Source organism: Cottoperca gobio, chromosome 10, assembly GCF_900634415.1.
Source record: "Cottoperca gobio chromosome 10, fCotGob3.1, whole genome shotgun sequence".
NCBI lineage: Eukaryota > Metazoa > Chordata > Actinopteri > Perciformes > Bovichtidae > Cottoperca > Cottoperca gobio.
Genome location: NC_041364.1, coordinates 26,424,884 through 26,448,224, shown reverse-complemented (window position 1 = coordinate 26,448,224; position 23,341 = coordinate 26,424,884). Strand labels below are relative to the sequence as shown.

Here is a 23,341-nt window from a genome sequence, read left to right as displayed (position 1 = left end):
CTTTTTAGATGCTCGTCTTTCATTCTTTTTTCTGCCCGCTACAACGTGTGGGAAACCTTTGATGTGCAAAACGGGCATTATTTTTACCCACCAAATGCTAGCAGTTACTGGTTGATACAATCTATTTTCAGCCCTTAAAATGACTTGAGAATAGAATGTTATGAGCATGTAAATGAGGATAAGATGGCGGTTTACTGCTGATTCAGTGAGTGTATGTGTGAGAGTGAAGTGTGTGGGGAGCGGCGAGAAAACTTTGATCATATTTATATAGTTAAATCAGTTATTGTTCATGACTGTGAATATGGTTTCTGTGTCAGTGATTACACATGTGGAAAGCCCCCCCTCCTGACTGCTACACTGACTTGATGGAACTTAATTTAGAATATCTCTTCTTGGCTTGGAGCCAAGTCCCGTTTCTCCTCCAGTGGCCTGCTTTGTGTAGCTCTGACAGTCCTGCAGACAGTGGGGATCATGCACTTATTCCAGTGGGTTTGTGTGTTTTACTCATTGCAGCTCATGGATGTGAATCTGTGGGCATTCTGGACTCCTGCACAGCAGACAGTCCGGGTGGAGCAGTGTGTTGGTGTTGTGCTGTAGTCGTTCACTAGGGGGAGCACTTGGTCTACTGCTCTCTTCCTTCACTCCGCTGATCTCACACTAAAGGCACATATTCCCTGTTATGGCCAAGGTCACGTGTCAGTTCACAGAAATGAGACGGGAGGAGGAGATGATTGATGGAGACCAGTTTTCCTTGACAAAGAGGATTCCAAACTCTACAAGACTTTTCCAGTGAAATAATACTAATGAAATGTATAGTTGTATGCTTAGTGCTCCTTATATAATTTCATGAATTATATAACATCATCACTGTTGTTGTTAGTTTGCTGTGTGACCCAGTGCTAGTCTATGTGTTATAAATGACTAATAAAGACCTTTGTGGTCCTACGTGTGTATACTGTAGATAACACACACATCATCTTTGGTCACATTCATTGTACACTCTCTCAACATGTCCTCAGTACACATATAAATGTAATAAAGAATTTCACCTTATTTGTAGATGGATGAAGGGTGTGAGAGGAAAATTGATGAGTGGAAATCAATCTGAAGGGGTTTCGTTTTTGGACAACAATGGAGGTCTATGGCAGAGAGGGATAACCATATCACCAAGTCTTATCCTCAGAGCCATCTTCCAGCTTTCCCTCTAACTCTTGTCACTCCATCCATGGACTGGTTCACACATATAATAGGCAAAACATGATGGCTAACATCATTTTAAATGACTATGGTCCTTGATATGAATCAGACTCTGGTTTGCATTTACGCCGCTAGGGGTCGTATGAGCTCCGCATATGTGCCACTTTCCCTGCCTCCCTGTCCCCCTGTTGGCTGGAGGAGAGATAATAACGTTCCAACTTCTGGGTGTAATTATAACGCACATCCTTAAGAACAACACATGAATGGCGAATGATTCCCTGCATACACGTCACACCATTTGCATGCAATAATCCAGGTCGCCAAGCCTGTCAGGCTCACACAGGCCGTGCACCGAGTCAACACATCCTCCACTCAATGTGAGCACTTATTCATTAGCTGATGCACTTTACATTACGCACAGGTGGGAGTGGGATTAGGATTTGACAGTTGATGGGTAAAAGTAATAAATGTCCAGCCTTGTCGTACTCTGTCCCTCTTTCCTTTTGCGTCAGGTATTTTAACGAGAAGCCAGCTCGAGCTCAGAGGGAGGTAGAGCGAGTTAGAGAAGCAGTGAGGGAGACGTGGGCCGAGCCGGCGTTGACAGGCAACCCAGCCATCCAATCAGGAGAGAGCTCTCAGCGTGATTAACAGTGGCGGGGGCTGAGAGGGGGAGGTGCGATGCGGGAAAAAAAGCAAATAGTTGAGTGAACAGCGTCAGTAGAGAGTGGAGTGGAGGGGACCGCAGTGAGGGCGCAGGATCCCAAAGACACAGAGCCAGAAAGCAGGAGGACAAATCTGACTTATTTTAGGGGTAATAACAGAAAAGAAAACGTGATTCCTTTTTTTCTTATATGGATTTTGATTTTCTTTTTTCCAACTCCTTTCCAGACTGGTTTCATCACACCAGCAGCACTGCGCTTCATTGGAATGTGCACTGGAGCTTCTCCGGGACACGTCTGAATAACAAGACAACGGAGATAGAATAGAAAAAAACTCCTGCACTCATAAAAACTCCTTTAAGAAACCAATATGCCTCTTTTTTAATGGGTCACATTTCTTCGGAAGCCTTACACATTTGTTGAGACTTTTACGCATTTTGGAGACTTTGTCTCCAGACTGATATGGGCGATGAAAATGGACATGTTGTCCATTAACAGAGGGTAATACGTTTTATAATATTTTGTACCCAAGTGCATTTGTTTTTTCCGGCGATGATTGTGCTTTTGGTTGTCCTGTGCGTCACGGATGGAGTTCTCGCTCAGATACGCTACTCTGTGCCGGAGGAGGCGGACCATGGCACCTTGGTGGGGAATATTGCCGAGGACCTGGGACTGGACCTTACCAAACTGGCCTCCCGCCGCTTCCAGGTGGTGCCCAGCTCTCAGACACCGTACTTGGAGGTGAACCTAGAGAACGGCGTCCTGTTCGTTAGCGAAAAAATCGACAGGGAGCAGATCTGCAAGCAGAGCGCCAGCTGCCACCTCAACATGGAAGTGTTCTTGGAGAACCCACTGGAACTGTTTCGGGTTGAAATTGAGGTGGTGGACATTAACGACAACCCACCCAGCTTCCCGGAGACAGACATCACGGTGGAGATATCAGAAAGCGCCACTCCGGGCACCCGTTTCCCCCTGGAGAGCGCGTTCGACCCGGACGTGGGCTCTAACGCTTTACGCACGTATGATATCACCACTAACAACTACTTTTACCTGGACGTGCAGACCCAGTCGGACGGAAACAAGTTTGCCGAGCTGGTCCTGGAAAAGCCACTGGATCGGGAGCAGCAGGCAGCACACAGGTACGTGCTGACAGCGGTAGACGGCGGTCAGCCCCCCCGGACTGGCACCGCGCTGCTGGTTGTTAAAGTGCTGGACTCTAATGATAACGTGCCAGTGTTTGACCAGCCCGTCTATACGGTGAGCCTCTCGGAGAACGCAGCGGTGGGCATGCTGATCATACAGTTGAACGCCACCGACATGGATGAAGGACTAAACAGGGAGATAGTTTATTCCTTCAGTAACCATATATCCAGCCGCGTAAAGGACCTGTTCAGCATAGACCCGCGCACTGGGCGCATCGAGGTGCGTGGAGAGGTGGATTTCGAGGAGAGCAGCCTGTATCAGATCTTCGTCCAGGCCAAGGATCTGGGGCCAAATGCCGTGCCCGCGCACTGCAAAGTGCTGGTCAAAGTCACCGACTTGAACGACAATGCGCCGGAGATCACATTCAGCACGGTCACCGAGTCAGTGAGTGAAAAGGCAGCTCCCGGCACCGTAATCGCGCTGCTCAGTGTGACGGACCGGGACGCAGAGGAGAACGGACAGATCCACGTGGAGATCCTCGGTGATGTTCCGTTCAAATTAAAATCGTCCTTTAGGAATTATTTCACCATAGTGACCGACGGCCCGTTGAACAGGGAGCAGGCGGACTCGTACTCCATCACTGTGGTCGCGCGGGATAAAGGGACGCCCTCACTCACTGCCAGTAAATCCATCCGAGTCCAGGTGTCAGATGAGAACGACAACGCGCCCACATTTACGCAGCCTATATATGATGTGTATGTGACCGAGAATAACGTGCCAGGGGCGTACATACATGCTGTGACGGCCCTGGACCCGGATATCGGGCAGAATGCTCTCATCAGCTACTCCATATTAGAGTGTGACATCCAGGGCATGTCAGTCAAAACCTATGTGTCCATCAATGAGGAGACAGGTTATCTGTACGCACTCAGGTCCTTTGATTATGAGCAGCTGAAGGATTTCACATTCATGGTCCAGGCCAAAGATGCTGGCACCCCAGAGCTCTCCTCCAACGCCACAGTCAAAGTCATTATCGTGGACCAGAATGACAATGCCCCCCTGGTGCTGGCTCCCCTGGGAAAGAACGGCACAGCCAAAGAGCCTCTGCCCCGCTCAGCTGAGCCGGGCTACCTGGTCACCCGCATTGTGGCTATGGATGCGGATGACGGCGAGAATGCTCGTCTGTCCTACAGCATCCAGAGGGGGAACGAGAATGGCATGTTCAGGATGGACTGGAGGACGGGTGAGCTCCGGACGGCGAGGCGGGTGTCGGCCAAGCGAGACCCCCACCAGCTGTATGACCTGCTGATTGAAGTGAGAGACCATGGACAGCCGCCGCTGTCCTCCAGCGCCAGCGTGCTGGTAATGCTGGTGGACAGCGTGGCTGAAGGCCGTGGTGCTGGGGACAGGGGAGGAACAGCGAAGGCCAAAGACGGGACCCTGGACCTCACCCTCATCCTCATCATCGCCCTGGGCTCCGTCTCCTTTATCTTCCTCCTGGTCATGATTGTGCTGGCCGTGCGCTGCCAGAAGGACAAAAAGCTAAACATTTACACATGCCTGACCAGCGAATGCTGCCTGGGCTGCAGCTCTTGCTGCTCACGGCAGGGCCGGGCCCGCAAGAAAAAGCTCAGCAAATCGGATATCATGCTGGTACAAAGCGCTGGTAACGTCAGTGGGGCCATTACGGCTCAAGTCCCCGTGGAGGAGTCAGGGAGCTTCGGCTCTCACCATCAAAACCAGAACTATTGCTACCAGGTATGTCTGACTCCAGAGTCTGCCAAAACCGACCTCATGTTCCTAAAGCCGTGTAGTCCGTCTAGGAGCACAGACACCGATCACAACCCGTGCGGGGCCATAGTGACAGGGTACACAGACCAGCAGCCTGACATCATATCAAACGGCAGCATTTTATCAAACGAGGTAAGAGTCCCTCTCGTAACTACTGTCTAACTGTCTAACACATGAAGCCTGCCTGTTTAATACAATTTTAATACATACAGCCCTACATAATGGACAAGAAATAAGTTTCATATAGGAATCATTTACTAATTTCCCCCCTCAGTTCAGTGGCATGTCACTCATAATAATAATGATAATTGGCTGTTATTAAGTGCTAATACACACACAAAATGCCAGGACATCCTCTGACTCATTTCAGGAAAGGCCTTAAAGCAGGCACAGTAATGAGACCAGCCTGCTGACATGTTTCCTTTGGCAGTGCAGTCACTGAAACAGCAATACATGCATGTTTATGTAGCGCTCCTGAGTCAGAATAAGAGATGTGTGTAAGGATGATGTATAGTGGCTGCTGTGTTCCACCCCCACTCTCACCAGATCTGAGTGACATGTGTAATGGTTGAACGCAGCTCAGGCTCATTTCACAACTACCATCAACACTGAACTGTGTGGGTTGCATCACTTCTGGTTTGGCGGTGGTGATGCTAATCATGTTACACAAGGTGCTCGAGCGACACACACTGAAACTCGCCCCTTTTCTTTCAGACCAAACACCAGCGAGCTGAACTCAGCTACCTGGTTGACAGGCCGAGACGTGTCAACAGGTAAATATGGAAAGAGATTCTCACTGCAGCCTTTCTGCTGCTCACCTGAAATAAAGCTTAATTCATTTATAACTCATTACTGTGATGATGTTCTCATGATGAGATGGGTTTAGAAAGCCAGGGCTGCAATAACCATAACTGCTGAACATGAACATGCTAAGTGACGCTTTGATTTAATGTTCTCCTTGGTTTCAGTTCTGCCTTCCAGGAGGCAGACATGGTCAGCTCCAAAGACAGCGGCCACGGAGACAGCGAGCAGGGCGACAGTGACCACGACGCCACCAACCGAGGCCATTCCTCCGGTAAGAACTGGCTTTGCTGTGAGTGTGTGACCTGCCTCTTTTTTCACTATGGGTTTGCTTGATTGAAGCTGCATGTTCAAAGGGTAAATTGATGGCTCTCTGGCTTCTAAAGGACTGGAGTAGACTTTGCTTATTAGCATACGTGCTGTGGCTCCAGGAGCAGGTTGCTGCCTGTCTCTCCACGCCTGAATTCTGGACTCTTCTTGCTCAGGAGCAGCGTATTGTGTTAGATGGACAAAAGACTCATTTTAATTATGTCTAGCATAACACACGGCTGGAGTCAGCATCATCTGAGGTGTTTCACTGTGTCCGACAATCAGCTTTAATGCTGATGGTGTGGTACTTTGAGACATTCTGATTTGTCTCTTGTGACACTGTAGCTTGTGGTTTCCTGTTAAAGAAGAAATAAAAGCTTAGGAAGGCTCGGAACACAATCTGATCCTGTCCCTGTGAGCTGCGTGCGAGTGCTCGCCCTTCATGGGAACATGTCTCTTAATATTTGTATCAATCTTTCCTGACACGTGATGATTTAATAAAAGCTGTTGTTGGTAAATATGTGACGGTGTTAATGAGGAGCCAGCTCCTTGTGAGCTCGGTCACTTTGTGCTGGAGACCACTCCACGGAACGTGACAGGCTGTTTAATGAGGCTGCGCTCGCTCTGGAGTGCTGGGAAGCGGACCAAATAGGTTGCGGCCGTAGCAAACAAAACAGACAATTCATTTGTTCATTAAATTAATTAATGCAATCGTTCATGCAGCTCCTCTCCAACTGCACTCCCTCTGCACTTCTCTTTATCCTCCCTGACCACATTCTTCCAAACCCATCCTTTTTTTCTATTTTAATCTTCCTGAGCTCATACAATAGGGCTCCACTGAGTTCCATGACTTCATTCAGTGGCAGGCTCTCCGCGGTGCGGGCCCTCTGTGGACGGAGCCTGTCATCATGTCTGCTCGGCCGCAGCAGGGGCCCTCTCCGTGCCAAATGGAGCTTGCCTGCCTCGTCCACTGTCACTCCAGAAGCTTGGAAGGGTTACAGACCCCAGCAGTGGCGGGCCGTGCATTTCACACCTACCTGAATTATTCCACCTCTTAATACCATCATTATGACGCCATGGCTCTATAATAATAATAATAATAATGATAATAATAATAATAATAATAATAATAATAATAATAATAATAAATTGTATTTATAAAGCGCCTTTCAAAGCTAAAAGCAATCTCAAGGCGCTAAAACTAGAAACTATAACTATAGAAACTATACATTTAGACAGAAACGCAGTATAACTGGGCGTTGCATCACCTTAACAACAGAGTTATATTAATATTTACGAAACATTTAATTGTAAATAGCAGGCATTCCCAGCAGTACAATGTGAAGTTCCTCTCGGAGGCTGTGAGCCAGGGGTACCGCTCGTAGTTAGTGATTTGAAAGTGGCGGACAAACCCTTTTCCCAGCTGTGATAGGCTCACTAGCGTCGGGGTTGGCGTCGATGTCTATTTTTTCTTGAAAAGTTTGTCTTGAAACTGGCGTTGTAATTATATCTGCGACCAAATCGATCTCTTCTCCTCCTTCAGCCATTGTGGGTTGAAAAAAAACAGCTTGTAGAAATCTACACAAATTCGCTCGTTCAAAGTTTGCTAGCTCTGCATAGCTCTGCCTCTCAATAGTGTGTATGCAATCAAAAGACGTGGACATGCTGACGTTATCGTATGCCTGCTAGCTGGCCCCAGTATCCCCAACTCGAAATCTGATTGGTTAACGCCACAGTTTTGTCTCCGTTCACTTTAAGCGACAGGCGCCCGCACTGTTGATTCTGAAGGCCTAAGGGCAGATTTTGTGGACCCTGGCAACACATTATGGCTGAAATATGATTGGATAAAAGCTCTAACATAAAGGCCAGCCCTCCAAATCTCGATCTGATGCTGGAAGCAGCGCAACCAAGAGGAAAGCTATGAAATGAAGAGAATAGACTATGGGGAATAATTTAATACATATTTGTGGAAAAAATATATAACATTTAAATGTATATTCTGATGATGTTTAGGCCAGCACAGAAGGCCTTGCTGGCCCTGACGGTCCACCACTGGACCCCAGTAAACAGAAACCACCACAGCCTGTTTTAGCTCCAACATGCTCAGAGTTAGACCCTCACAACTGCTTCAGGGTTTTCTTTCTCACAACTGCAGAAGATGTTCAGTCCTAATCGGGACAGAGCCAGCCAGCTGCTTTATGTGGATGGAGTTGTCCTATTTTGAGTGCATTAGCATTTCATGTGAACGCTGCCAGCCAGAGTTCATATTCTGTTATGAATAGTCCCTCTCTGTTATACAAGTAGGGCTGAGTAATTTATACATGAAATTTGGTATTAATACCAAAAGCACACTATTTTTGATGCCTTACTTTAAGGAATAAAAAAACCTCTTTATTATTTAACTAAATAAGCCAACAATTCCAAATGTTAGATGTTGTCTAAACACTAGCAGCTGTACAAGAACTTTGCCTGAATAAAATGTATGTGATAAAATAAAACAAAAATAGAACCATGAATCAAAGCAGACATTTGATACCAACGTCCAACGTCAGTTAAGTCTCTTTGCACAGCCAGCTGTATGAGGAAAACATTCTGTTTAACAAAAGAAGCAAAGTTGTCAATCTTTAGATGTTGTCCAAACATGTTGTCCAAAGTCTAGTTATTAGTGGATTTAATGTACATGTATTCAAAACTATGTACCATGTGAGAACTAATATATTTGAGGTATTATAAATGATTTCATAACACAGGGCCCTTCTGTAGGAGAGGGTGGTAATATTAGCTAATAATGCTGGTGTTGCCTTATAACCTTTTCATCTTATTAATATTTAAGGTTATATTAATCAATTAATCAAATTAGCTCATATTCATTCTTATCATGTGTCAAAAAAATACCAGAAGCTAGTATTTAATGTCTGATCAGATTCATAACCGTGTTAAAATATTCTTTTGTCAGACAGTTTATGATTTAAATGGAATTTAAATTGAAAATAATAATAAGTCCACAGCGGTGAACAAGAAACACTTGAAATACACTTGTGAATATGGTTAGGTGTTGAACTGCAAGGCTGTTTGGTAACAACTGAGTGTATCTAAAAGTGTCCCGTATGGAGAGCTGTGACAAGATTACATGCTGTTGAAACAAAGGAATAAACTTTAAAGTGTGAACACGGGAACTGTTGGATTTCAATAAGGAAGGATCTGATCAAAGATGACTGAAGTTTGAATCTCAGCACACGTCTAACGCCAGCGCTAAGCACAGTTTCATAAGTTTGGTGCAAAGGACACATTTCAGTTGGTACCACAGAAGAGTTGAGGTTTAGCATCAGTTTACCACTGTGGGACATTTCCCTTCCTACCGGGGCCCGAGCCAGCTGCTTTATGTGTTAGCATTGTATCTTCAGCCTTCTGTTCATACTCTCATACAGCAATGTTGTATGTCCAGTCGTGATGCAGCGGCACAGCACCACTTCTCTGCTGACTTTGAGTACCCTTGGTGTGGCAGATAGGATACAGTTACTTTGTTGCAGAGTTATCAGCCGGCTTAGTGCCTTTAAACAGATTATTTGCTGTGCATTAAGTCTTTGTTTGATTAGGATAATTGATAGCATGGCTTAGCGTCCCACAATTCTGCTCCCACAATGTTGACAAAAAGAACAGCAGCTTTACTCTCTGTGTGCTAATTTAGTTTGTCAGCAGTGAGGGTACACTCGAGCCGTGTCACTGTTTCATAAATGCTAATGTTAAATAAACACGTGTCCAGGGCGAGGAATACAATCGCATCTTTTTATTTTCCCAGAGACGTTTTTGTCCATGTAATCACATTTATAGGAGCATATTGTTTTGTTTTTTATCTTGGGCTAAATTTGCTGTACTATGAATTAAAGCATGAACATTACACATTAGTTTGATTAGTTTGACTGTGTTGAACATGAGGAGGCCTCACAGAGGAGGATGATGCTGTTTATCTTCACTGCCCCAAAATAAGTCTTTGTCTTTTTTCCATTTTTATCGTAGTGGTTGTATTTTTGACAACACCACTACGAGATTGTTTACACACTGATTTCGGTCCTTTTTGCCTGCTGCTGGCTGCGTTGTAAACCGCTCTGCTCTTCCTTGTCAAGGACGTACTTAAAGAGTCAGCTGTAACAGACATATGTCTACACATATATAACGGATCATGTTGTACCTCTGCTCTTATTTCACAGCAATCTTACAAAAAATATTTAATTTTATTGTTTTTTAATTCTGACCTGTTTTAATCTTTACTTAGATTATTTCCAAGGCATATCCATCTGTGTGACAGAGAGTGTGTGAGAGGGAGAGGAGGATTCAAACGAACAAGTACTGCACATTATCTTTCATTACACAGAACCGCGTGCACACACTGATGATGTGATGGCCCCATAATTCCATTGTCATGTTTTAGTTTGGTAAAAGGCATGATAAATACATGCTGCTATCCTTTCTAAAACCTACCACTAACACTTCTACTACTACTATTTAACATATTGTTGTAAAATATTCATATTGTGCTACCTAAGAAAATGTCAAAATCTTCCCTTTTGCTTGTAAATCTAACAGTGTATGCTGAACTGTAGAACACAATGTGAAAACATGTCAGACGAGCTGAAACATTCATTGCCACGGCTCAAAGTAATAACGTCAAATAGCACAATATCTGATTGTGTCTGACCAACAGTCAAAAGCCACAAAGGGATTGTGTTTATGATGAATAACAGTGGCGCAAAAACTCAGAATATTAAGTAAGAATAGAAGTATCACATTAGAAAAACAATACTCCACTACAAGTACAATTCCTTCCTTCAAAATGTTGCTCATTAGGCAGAGTGGCAGTGCACGCCGTCATTTATTCAGGGCGCCTTACATACATTAACTCTTTCACATATGAATAAATGATTACTCTACCATTCTCCTTCTCACAGACACACTCATTTAATATTAAAAAGAATATATAGATGGAAATGTATGTATGTATGTATGAATACATGGATTCAAATAAAAGTATGTATTGTACCCTCGCATGTATTTGTTTCCCCTCTCATTACCTTACATTTTCACTCTTACAGATTTTTCACTCGTAGAATTTGTATAACAATTTACGCTCCATATCAAATATAGCAGTTTTATGCACGTGTGTCTCTTTCTATATGTGCTTTAAGTGAGAGAATAATGAGTGTACATGTGTGAGGGGAGTGGAAACACGTTGGATTATCACTGACAAATAACATATAGGCAGAATTTAATATATTTTATGTTGTAGCTGGGGAACTCATTTTAATGTAACCGTGTACTCTATAAAAAATAATATTTTATAAAACCATCATATGTTTCATACAGTAAATCTTAGTATTCAACATAACTAGTAACAATAACTGTTAAATAACTGTAGTGAAGTAAACATACAACTACAATGAGATATTGGAGTAAAGTAGCAGTAGTGCAGAAATATTCACATAGCAGAAACTGCCCAATTTTACTAAATTATTTAAATTATTAATTAGTTGTGAAAGTGTCACATGTTTGTGATTATCAAGAAATCAGCTCATTTCCACCCAAAATATTGTGATCTTTATATAATCACCTTCTGTCCCAGAAGCCCTGGTGGGTCGACCTTCCAGTGTGAAACCTTCCTCCACTTACTATCATGGCATGTTCAACTGGAGGATTTAGTTAGTTAGTGTGTTGTTTAGTTTAAGGTCGTTCTATACATTCTGTAATGGCCACATTTTCTTTAGGAATTAAAGTGCTTCTCGTTTGCTGCTAGACCCTCCACATCCACTTCTGCGGCCCCAGGAGTTACCTCAGGGACCCTATTCCAGTCCTGCTACATGTGTAAAGTACATATTATCAATATAGCCAATGAGTTGAGTTGAGTTGAGGTGCTTATCCACTTTTCTATCCCCTGCCTTCACCCGCCACCCTCACTCCGCTCCCATCTCTCCCCGCTGCCGTGATGAATTCCTCCTTAGGCCTGTGGTTCATGTTATCACTGTGGTAACAGCTCGCTGATCAGTAATTCATTTTTGAGACCTCTGCATACCAATTACCAAATGAAGGTTATTATCGAGACTTTGCGTTTGCCCTGCGCGAGCGCCGTGCAGAATGCTAAAATGAGATGAGGCATTAGAAGTAACGAGGGTCAGCGCGCTTCAAGATTACCCTCCCCTCCCTCTGTCTCCTCGCTGGTCTCTCTGCTTGTTTTTAGCTGAGTGCGGGACATGTTGACACACTTCTTTTTCATCCCGTGTTGAAGTGGACGACAGATACTGTACTCTGCAGCCAGACTGAAGCCGCATAACTCACACCGACTGTTTGCTCGGAGATAATTGTTGGAGAACTACGTAGTGGAGAGATAAGGACATTACCCACAACCTTTATTCTCAATTTAAGCACGACTCATGCTCTGTGTGTGTGTGTGTGTGGTGTTCAATTTTACAGCTGAAATGTTGTTATCCTGCTGATACGACAGACTGTGTAATGTGCTAGGGGAACGTCTCATTTAGCCAAACAAATAAAAATAAAAATGTCTTAATCTGGATTTGTGGCTAAAATTACCCTCCCTGTGTGTGTGTGTGTGTGTGTGTGTGTGTGTGTGTGTGTGTGAGAGTTTGTGAGTTTGTGTGTGTGTGTGTGTGTGAGTGAGAGTTTGTGTGTGTGTGTGTGTGTGTGAGTCTGTGTGTGTGTGAGTCTGTGTGTGTGTGTGAGAGAGAGAGTCTGTGTGTGTGTGTGTGTGTGTGTGAGTCTGTGTGTGCGTGAGTCTGTGTGTGTGTATGTATGTGTGTGTGTGTGTGTGAGTCTGTCTGTCTGTGTGTGTGTGTGTGTGTGTGTGAGTGTGTGTGTGTGCGTGTGTGAGTGTGTGAGCCTTATCTCTTTGACAGAGTATAAATGCCACATTCCTCGTTCCCATTTTGAGAATTAACACAGCATCCATTTTGTAGTGGAAGTAGATCTCTGTGTCCTGTTCCACTCTTTTTATTTTGCTGCCAACAATGCATCACACCCTGCATGTCCAGGTGCACTGATACATTATGTCAGCACCCAGCGTGCGTTCTGGTCGCTCCCCCATCAAGCTGTACAGTGAGTCGTTTCCTCCCTGTTAGAGGCCGTATTAAAACGTAATGTGAGGGTGTATTTATGGCATGTTGGTTAATATTTAATAAGAAACCCTCTCGTTAGGATACTGGGCACTTTTCCAAGCTGTTAGTAACGGCAAGTCAAATTAATCCGCTTTGTAACAAAGCAAATTCCCCCTTTGCTGACCGCTACCGATACACACACACACATACACACACACACACACACACACACACACACACACACACACACACACACACACACACACACACTGTGCTTACTGGGACGGCAGCAGACTTGAGTCTAATCAGTCTGTATTCAGAGGGATTAGTATCAGATAGCTGGACAGTTCAGATTGTAGCCCAAACAGCGACTCAGACACACATACACAACAAGCGGATTTAGCTTTCAAAATACATGCAAACACAGGACCTAGGTCCTACTGCAGAAAACATATGGGGCAATGAAAACACAATTTGGCTTAAGGCTTACACTCGGCCTAAATAGCTGTTTACTGTTAACTATGTTCCCCTTTGCTCTCTGACACAAGGTGATTTTGGCACGGAAAATTCCAGCCATTTATAAAGCCTCACAATTAATTTCTCCACATGAAAGCAAAAAGCAAACTAGTTTTCAGCCGTACCTGCAATAGCCCTTTCATGGAGGACAATAGGTTCGTTAAAGGTCTGAGGACGGAGGGCCCGGAACAGGGACAGGCTGGGTAATTCAACACTATTAAGTTGTGCTTTGGTTCATCTAATGCCCAGGCTAAAGGGAGCACGGGCAGCAGACTGGCAAGGGCTTTGAAGACTGCCGCACGCACGCACACACATGCTCCCCCTTTGTAGTATACATTCCGCCCACCTAAACCAGGGGTCTCTTTCTGCAGCTGCATGTTGGTGCATGTGAACGCCTGCAGCTCACACACCAACATCCAATGACATGTGACGCTCTGCATCGGACTGAAGATATCCTGGAGGCCATCTGTCCGGTGATCCAAACACTCAAGAAGCATTCAGAATTCAGTTTGTTTGTCTAGTATTTATTTTAAGGAATTTTAGCAGCCTGGGGGTTTCAAATCAAATGTATTTAAATACATTTATTTATATAGCCCAAATGTATTTATATACCCAAATATCACAAATTACACATTTGTCTCAGTGTGCTTTACAGACTGTACAGCTGTAGTTACATTCTACAATTAAAATACTTATGAATAGCTTATCTGACAGCTTCAGTTACTAGTTACTTTACAAATCAAGAGTTGTGCTCACAAAACATATGAAAATGTACAAGTACAGCTAACTACTTAACTACTTTAATAATAATGTTGTCATTTTTCATGCAGAAACATTTAATTTGCCTTTTCTTTTCATTCTTTTCATTCTTCTAATATATTTTAAATAATTTGTTATATTGGTCGGACAAAAAAAAGGTTTGATCAATCAGCAGATTTTTCCATAATAAAAATAATCATCATTCATAACCAACTGCAACATTACAATCCTGCTTTTACTTTAATACAGCAACATAAATAATCTAATGATGTATAATAGTATAACAGTCACAGCCTGGGACTCGATGACTACTCTTACTTTTAATACTTTAAATGTTCCTGATTGCATTGTATTACTGAAGTAATGCAGGACGTTTACTTATAACAAAGTATCTTCACAGTGTAGTATTTGTACTTTTACTGCAGTAAAGGATCTGAGTATGTATTGTAATTGTACTTATCTTGTTTCTGTCTGTGTTCTCTTTCTTCCTGTTGTTCTTTGTGAGCTTTCTTACTTTTCCCAGTTCAAGGTTTTTGGGAGTTCTTCCTGAGCGGAGGGTCTCAGGGGTCTCAGGGTGGACAGTGTTGTTATGCTCCACACACCTGAAGCACTTTGAGGCACATTTGTGAAATAGTTTCTCAAGGCAATGAGCAATAAATCTTTCTCATTTACTCCATTATTTAACAAAACAATGTCAGTTTCTTCAAATATGTCAAATCAAATCAAATCAAATTTATTTGTATAGCCCAATATCACAAATTATACATTTGTCTCAGTGTGCTTTACAGACTGTACAGGTTACGACATCCTCTGTCCTTAGACCCTCGCATCGCACAAGGAAACACTTCCTAAAAGAAACAAATCAGCCTGTTTTTAATGCTAATTAAATACATGTTCTTTATTCTAGAGCAACAATCTTATTTGCTTTGTTCTTTTTAAGGTGCTGTCAATAACTACTCTCAGCTCCTGGCTGAAAAACTTCTCCTTTGCAATAGAATCTTGAATGCTTAATGAATCTAATGACGGATGTTATTTTGCACTGAAGCTGTTTTACAAGCATTTCTTCCGATATTAGTACCATGCAGCGCTACACATTTACACGTTGTATTTTTACTGCTTTGAACAGTTTAAAACTTATGAAAAAGGAAAAAGAGCTGCACTTTAGCTCTGCCTGATGGGGAAGAAGAGATGGTGCATCCCAAATGACAGTGTTGTAATAATAGTGCTGCATAATAATACATGACTGAAATGCAGGGTTCGTATTTTGTATGTAACATCTTAGTCTGCAAAGTAATTAATGAGTTTAACTCATAGTAGGGTTAGATGTACACTGTAGCATCAAATAGAAATAGCGTGTGTGTGTGTGTGTGTGTGTGTGTGTGTGTGTGTGTGTGTGTGTGTATGTGTGTGTGTGTGTTAGCAGAGCTGCTGTTCTCCTCATTGTGTGAGCATCTTTGATCTTGTTTGACGTTGAAACAGAAATCACTGCCATGAGGAATCAAAGAGCAGGTTGCATAAATACATATTGTGAAAGTCTTGCAGAAATATAGTATGTCAGATGGTGTCATGTGATGTGTGTGTGTGTGTGTTTGCAGGTATCATGTTTTGTCTTTGTCTTGCTTCTTTAAGAAATACTAAAGACTTAAACTCCTTCATCATGTTTTTCTCCTCCCCTCTTTCCTTCCCTCCCCTCATCAGGCGCCGACCTCTTCTCTAACTGCACGGAGGAGTGTAAGGCCCTGGGCCACTCCGATCGTTGCTGGATGCCGAGTTTCGTGCCCTCTGACGGGCGCCAGGGCCCAGACTACCGTAGCAACCTCCACGTGCCCGGCATGGACTCAGTCCCGGACACAGAGGTATTTGAAAGCCCCGAGCAAACGGCTGATAAATCATTCTCCACCTTTGGCAAAGAGACGCCTCTCAGTCACCAACACCTCCACCACAACCATCTTCTCAAAAACCATCACCTCAGCCACCACCAGGGCTCCCTAGAGAGGAAAGAGTTGGAAGCATTTCTGCCTAGCTCCAGAGCACCTTATAACCCAGCTTATTTAAGTGAGTATTGTGTTTTGCTCGTGCCTAAGCGCCCGCCCCGCTCTCTGATCTGGTGATCGAATCAGGTGAAAAAGAAAAGATTCCAAATTCAATTTTCTCCCTGGATTGGCTGGAGGAAGGAAGTGTGAAATTAATGTCAGGTCTGACCCGTGTTTTCCCAACCTCCTGTCAGAGTGTTTAAATAACTCTTCCCTCTTTCTCAGGCATCTCCATTATCTCCCACTGATCATCTTCCCTCACCTACCATTTAAATTCACTCCACACACACACACACACACACACACACACACACACACACACACACACACACACACACATACACACACACACACACACACACATACACACACACACACACACACACACACACACACGCACACACACGCACACACACGCACACACACACACACACACACACACACACACACACACAAACCTCCACGGATCTGCTCTGTGAGCCCCTCCAAATTAAACATGCCAAAATCAGTTATGATCTATAAGGTTGCTTTGATGTTAGCATTAAGGATGCTCTGTCTCATTATGGAAGAATGGCTGCTGTAATATAAGCGACCCTGGCCCTCTCATGAAGCCTGGCAATGAAAGTGGCTGTTTTCAATCAGTCAAGAGGAAGAGCGGCAGGCAGTGAGCTTAACATCTCTGGTCATTCGGATGACGCCATTGCGTAGGAGCTGAGGATCGAAAAACAGTTTTAGCTATTTGAAGAGAGAAGTGAAAGAAGGGGAATTCTTTTCCCAAGGAATTACTGTTTCTAAACTCTCATTCAAAGCCCACAAAAAATACATCCTCAATCACTGCACTTTGGTAATAATGCTTAATTATAATTTTGTCAAGCAGCGCCTGAAGAGGCCCCCTCTCTCATCATCCGACACAGCTAGCTGGAATTATCACACTGTCAGAGCGCCGTCATTTAAAACCACAGCATGATGTGAGGAACAGCAGGACAATTATTTTTTCCCCCTTTAATTAATGTTTAATTCATTTGCTATGCTTTTTAGTTTTTGTTTCATCCTGGATCAAAAAGTTATGTCAAGCAAGCTACCAATTTTTGTCATTACAATTTCTTACTCTTTGCAAAAGGCTGTGTTGTAGCACTGTGTGCTGGCAGCGCTGCAGAGGAGGATCATCAGGGTAACGCTAATTAATATAAGATCACGATTATGATGAGGAATGAAGAATAAAGAACAAGCAACGCATGGAAAACTAACTCATATAATTATTATTCAAATATATAAGTGTTTTTAGAGTTATATAATAATAACGTTATTGTGATACCTGAAATTAATTATATTCCAAGTAGGTTATCATAACAGTAGAACATTATGGTAAAGTTTAGTACAGCAGCAATTTAATGCAGCAGTATATATTAAGGTAATACAAAATATGGAATCAATTATTATATCTGTAGAAATGTAAATCAACCAGGTCTAACAGTTGTATTAATATGTTGAGCAATGACTAGAATATATGTACACCAGCTAGTGCAGGGGTGGCCACACTTTTTTTGCTTGTGAGCTACTTTTAAAATGACCAGTTCCGAGTGATCTACCCGTATTAAAAAATGCTGCGACCGGGGGCTGCTGTCTGAGGTTTGTGCGACGGGGGACGGACGGACGTGGGGGTGCTGATGCGTAGTTCTCTCCTCTGCTGTCTCTGACTGTAGGTGTGTGCGCTCGTGTGTGTGTGGGAGCGAAACAGAGGGGAGGAGGGAATGAATTTCACGGGCCGCGGGATTCCGTTGGGGGAATATATATATTTTTTAAACGGTGAGCGATCTACCAGCACTACACATTCCCCTTTTGGGCACCCCTGATCTAGTGGAATACAAGAATAACAGCACATACTAAATGCACTAATGATACAATTATAAGAACATTGCTGCCATGACGATGAAAGGCCTTACCTATATAAAAGGCAAGAAAAGTTAATGTGAAGATGTGCGCAGCATTGGAGACACAGCAGAAAGCATGCAGGCTGTAATATTATCGCCATTAGACATGATGTCGGAACTTGCAACCAAACATCAAGCGACAACCATTACAGGAGTTTCTCCCCTCATGCTTTTCAACCTTCAATGTAATGCACATTGTGTTTGTTGTGTGCTGTTCTACTTCTAATAGTTTCCATGGATGTGCTTATTATGTGCTTATGATGCAGCACTCTGAGTGAAGGGCTTCCAATATCACTGTGTTTCCCACGAACACCGCCACTCATTCCTCTCTCAAAGTAGATCACTGTGGCCCTTATGCTAATGAGTGTGGGGGTGGCAGTGGGGGGGTGGATACTAGCAAAGAGAGAACAACAGTCATTGAGAGGGCTGGGTTGGGAAGAGGAGTGGAGGAAGGGATAGAATGATGATGCCAAGAGGCTGAAGCTCCCTAATCTGATCAAGTCAGCCAGTGATACACAGAGGCTCTTTTGTCCTGAAGGGCCAGGCCTGGGGTCAGGTCAGGGTGGGGTGCAGAGGGGAGGAAAGAGAGGGTGGACGATAGCCAGAGCCCACTGATTACCATCATCAGACTCAGACAACATGGAGGTGGGGGGCAGAGAAGAGGAGGGGGCCTGGGTGAGAGGTTAGCCTGGAGCCTGTCGAAGCTGAGCCTCCCTCTTTTGTTGTTGTCCTAAATAAATTGCCCATGCAATATTCACCAGCTCACCCCCCTACTTCACATACGTAGTCACACACACATTATCCATGAGCCATTTCACAGGAGTGAATTAAACGGCCCCGCTGAGGGATGTGAGACTTCCTACTTGTTCTTCATGTGTGAACCCCCCAATTCTGTGTGAATGAGGTCATTTAAGTGCTGTTTCTCTTTCTGTTTTCTGTCATCGCTCTCAGACAAACTTGAATACCTCCCTACACACACACACACACACACACACACACACACACACACACACACACACACACACACACACACACACACACACACACAGACACACACAGCTAACAAGGCTTTGTGTTTTTCTCTGCTTCTTGCAGAGAGGAAAAGGGTTTGCTAGCTCCTTTCGAGTGGACATACCGGAGACTGCGTGATTTTGCACAATCACCCCAGACGACCAAGGCTATAAAAAACCATCAAGCGTTTAGTTCATTTTGCCCTCCTTGCCCTCATCCTTCCTCACCGAGCAAACATTTTTAAATAAAATCACACTCGACTACACATAAAATGAGGAACGACCCTCTTTCTGGAATTCCGAGGAGCACTGCCGGGCTTTGGAGGCACCACACTCCAGGGTTCAGGAGACGGTCGGACATGGGGGGGTATGGGTGCAGGTAGATGGATAGCCTTACCGGGAGGAGCCCATCGTCTCAGCAGGACTGAGAAACTCACAGAGGAGGAAGGATAGTGATGGCGGAGAGAGAAAACGGACACTGATCTCTCCATCTTTTCCAATCTGCGTGTGCCTGTTTACAGCACTGATGTATACATCTTTGAGGGAAGTAAAACCACATGAAGACTACATATGTATACTGACAGACAAATCAAAACCAGAGCCGCCCAGAAAAACCGCCACTGAGCCCTTTAGGCGTTTGTACTCGCAGAGAGACGCCAAATTGTACATGAGAATCTTTGTGTATTTCAAAGTGCAATACCACTGTTTTAGATTTTTCTATTCTGTTCGTGTGGTCAGGTATCTCTATTCCGATCTACTTCAAACTTTGTAAGAAAAGATTGTGGGCAGGATATGTTTTTATTTGTGATTTATTTTATGAGTTCTTTTCACTTTTTGTTCTTTTTTGCTTTGGGTTTGGTTTGTTCTTTACATCGTAGGCTTGGACAATGTTTGACCTACACATTTCTGATTCTGAGACGTCAAATAGTTTCTATCATGTGTGAGAAGTGTTTACTGTACTCTTTTAAAGTTTCAAGCTGAATATAAAACTCTATATATAAATTTATCTATATCTTCTTGTTCTGAAGGCGTGATATCCGTTTGCTGGGTTCCACATTCTGATTCAGAGGTTTGACTTGTCTAAGTGCCCATGAAGAAAGCTTTTTGTTTTTCCCAGCGGGAAATAAGGAGAGACAGAACAGCCTTAGCAGATGTAAAACTCAAGTTCTCATTATTTGACATTATTTCATTATTGGTTTGAATTTTTCGATATTGATAAAGATCATGTCTATAAATAAAAATGACGTAATGATTTAGATTGAAATCCATGGTAATTCTGTGTCATTGTAACCACAACTTTAAGGGTCCATTTATAAAGAAATAGAACAAAAATACGGCCAAATGCAAAAGGTATTGTACACAACGCAGTGGAATCGAGTATACACACATTTATTCTCACAAACACAAACACACCAATATGCCAACAATAAACTGAAAAATGGTGAAAAGAAAGGTCTAATGTGCTTTTATTTTGATGGTCGTACAAGAGAAAGTGACCTGTTTGTAGGAATTCTGCTTCCTTCCCTTGTCTCTGTCTCCACAGTTCATGCTCCGAGCAGCTTCACGGCGTCACAACTGTCTTTAGTGAATTGATTATTTGCCAATTCCTCAGGGAGATTTAATTACGATATTAACTAAGACAAGTCCTGCATTATACATATAATACAATATTACTTGCAGTGGAAGTAAGTATTTAGTTTCTATTTTTAGCTTTTTTCTTTTTATCCTACTTTGTACTTTTTACATCTGCCAGCTAGAATCCAGATACGAAGCACATGAGCTCATAAAGTATAATGCATGTGTCGTAGTGGTGGAAGAGGTACATGTTCAAGTAAATATTCTTCATTCAATATTTTACAAAAATATTATGAGAAGTATTATAAGTAATGTGTTAACATGCATGCAGCATTTTAATGTATTATTCATTTAATACTTTGGCTGGTCAAGAGCAGCTAGTTTATATGTTATGCTTTTGTCCATCCATGTGAATTCATCTCTATTCTGTTAAATAAGCTTGATGACATTTATATGCAATACTTATTTTTAACTCTCGGCATCTCAGTATAATGACATGGCATAATGAAAAAAAATATTTTCTCAACCCATGAGGTCATGCATCTGTATTCATGCTCACTCTCATTACCTCTCGATAACAAATGAATTTGTGCAGGAATGTGTTCAGTTGGGAGATATGAGACAGATTATGCGCATGACAAATCACTGTTGGTGCCGGGTGATATTGCTCTGCAGCCTTCAGCTCTCCACAGTCACACACATGGCAGACTTTTATTACAGTCCCAGACTTCTCCTTTGGGTTAGGGCAGAGCTTTCAACACTGTAAACCTTTTACAAATTGATATTTTATTTGTAACCTTCTAGTCAAGCAGCAGGTTTAAGAGCTTTTTGGTTTTCCGCACAACGTAGCAAATAAAAACACTTACTTGTCTCCATCAGTGGCACCATCAGTGGCACCAGATTGAGCTGAGTTTTTAAAGCCTTTCCGCAGACTAATCTGAGCATGAAATGAACACTTGTGATTACTTCCCCAAAACATGACCTCAATATGTTCAGTGTTGAATTACAAATCAAGAAAAAGTAAATCTTTATTGTCGTTCAGTGTCTCCTCTGGCCAGTCCACACATTGTATAATCCACTCACTCCTTTTTACAACAGCTAGATTTAGAGATGTTGTTGTGTTTTTATCAGTCTGTAATCCAAGGTAGATTATGGTATCTGCAGATGGTGATGAACCAATAACGTGGTGGAGTTCAGACACACATACCAAATCATCTGTAGTCCTGCCTAATCCTCCAGTACACGCTGAATATTCATCAATGTGTTCATCTGATAAAAACAAAAGCAGCCTTTGTCTTTTTGTCTTCAGAATCCCATTCTGATGTTGAATATAGGAGGACAAATAGTGAGGAGTGGCAGTGTGAACTATCGGCCCTTTCCCTGCTGCTTAATGAGGGCACAGCTATCGCAGCGGCAGCGTCTAGATTGAGGACAAAAGTTGAGCAGAGAGTACTTGCAGTATAATCATATCTATTTTCTTGTTAAATGGAAGCTATTATGTTTGACCTCCACTCGACTCTAATCTCTGTCACAAACCAAAAAGTTTTAATTTCCATGTGCGTTTATGCATACCAGGCTGGCTTCAAATGAGAAAAACCAATAGAATATAATGAATGATAATTTAAGAACAAAAAAAGAGACTTAAAATTCCCCAAACAAACGGGAGGATTTGTAGAGAGACGGACGGTGAAATAGAGAGAGCGACTTCTCTCTTTCTATTTCCAGTGAGCTGGTGGAAGGAGAGTGGGGGGGTAATAGCGAGTTTCAAAGTCACTCACTTGACAAAGGCAAAGCGGATTATAGGAGGTTGAACTTTTTCATGTCAGAGCTCTCCTTTTCTGCAGATGCCACCAGACACACAAAGAGTCATCACGGTGAATCGGTGCTTGAATTCCCCACTGGCCAGTGTGGATGGAAGTAAAGCCGTAGGCGGGTCTGGATGGTCTGCGTAAAGGTTGATTATGGGCTCTTCAGTTGTCGAGTGAATGGGAGGTGGACTTTCAACAAAGCTCAGAAAGAAAAACAGGACAGAAAACTTATAGAGCAGCAAACTGTGTTATGCTGCCATTTTGGCTTTCTGAATAATAATAGGACTTTAGAAAACACACACACAGACACACACACACACACACACACACACACACACACACACACACACACACAGAAGATCAAAACTACAATGACCCACCATAGTTATACTATGTTAATTTAGCTCAGGAATAAGCTGAGTGTAATGTACAACATGGCCCTCAGCCTTCATGTAAATGTTGGAGCAGCCTTTAACAGAACAATCATTTTGGAGCAGCCTCTATATCCACTCCACTGTGTGTGTGTGTGTGTGTGTGTGTGTGTGTGTGTGTGTGTGTGAGTGTATGTGTGTGAATTGATAAACAGATGAGCCTAAAATGAAAGCAGAATAAAATAGATGTTAAGGCCCTGTCACACATATCCGTATGACAGAAACTTATGCCAGCGCATACGAAATATCGGCAATAGGTTGATATAAATTAAGGGTAA

The 23,341-nt window shown here is 43.0% G+C and overlaps 1 protein-coding gene across 3 annotated transcripts; it reads left to right on the top strand.

Annotated features, from left to right (window-relative positions):
- Positions 1-1,933: 1,933 nt before the first annotated feature.
- Positions 1,934-20,687, top strand: pcdh10b (protocadherin 10b). Of its 3 annotated transcripts, XM_029442053.1 has the most exons (6): positions 1,934-4,922; positions 5,505-5,563; positions 5,759-5,865; positions 15,974-16,131; positions 18,012-18,114; positions 19,335-20,687. In XM_029442053.1, the coding sequence occupies exons 1-6, from the start codon at positions 2,409-2,411 to the stop codon at positions 19,352-19,354; spliced, it is 2,961 nt and encodes a 986-aa protein (XP_029297913.1). In that variant the 5' UTR covers positions 1,934-2,408; the 3' UTR covers positions 19,355-20,687. The 3 variants fall into 3 exon arrangements, with proteins under 3 accessions (XP_029297913.1, XP_029297914.1, XP_029297915.1); XM_029442054.1 differs by lacking the exon at positions 18,012-18,114; XM_029442055.1 differs by lacking the exons at positions 18,012-18,114; positions 19,335-20,687 and adding an exon at positions 16,248-16,566 and having other exon boundaries at positions 15,974-16,190.
- The last annotated feature ends 2,654 nt before the right edge of the window (positions 20,688-23,341 follow it).

Bases quoted from the DNA above. Each gene is read 5' to 3' on its own strand.
- pcdh10b (XM_029442055.1), top strand. From the start codon at position 2,409: ATGATTGTGCTTTTGGTTGTCCTGTGCGTCACGGATGGAGTTCTCGCT. The intron at 5,866-15,973 runs GTAAGAACTGGC...TCCCCTCATCAG, and splicing joins CAACCGAGGCCATTCCTCCG to GCGCCGACCTCTTCTCTAAC. The intron at 16,191-16,247 runs GCCTCTCAGTCA...CCATCACCTCAG, and splicing joins TCCACCTTTGGCAAAGAGAC to CCACCACCAGGGCTCCCTAG.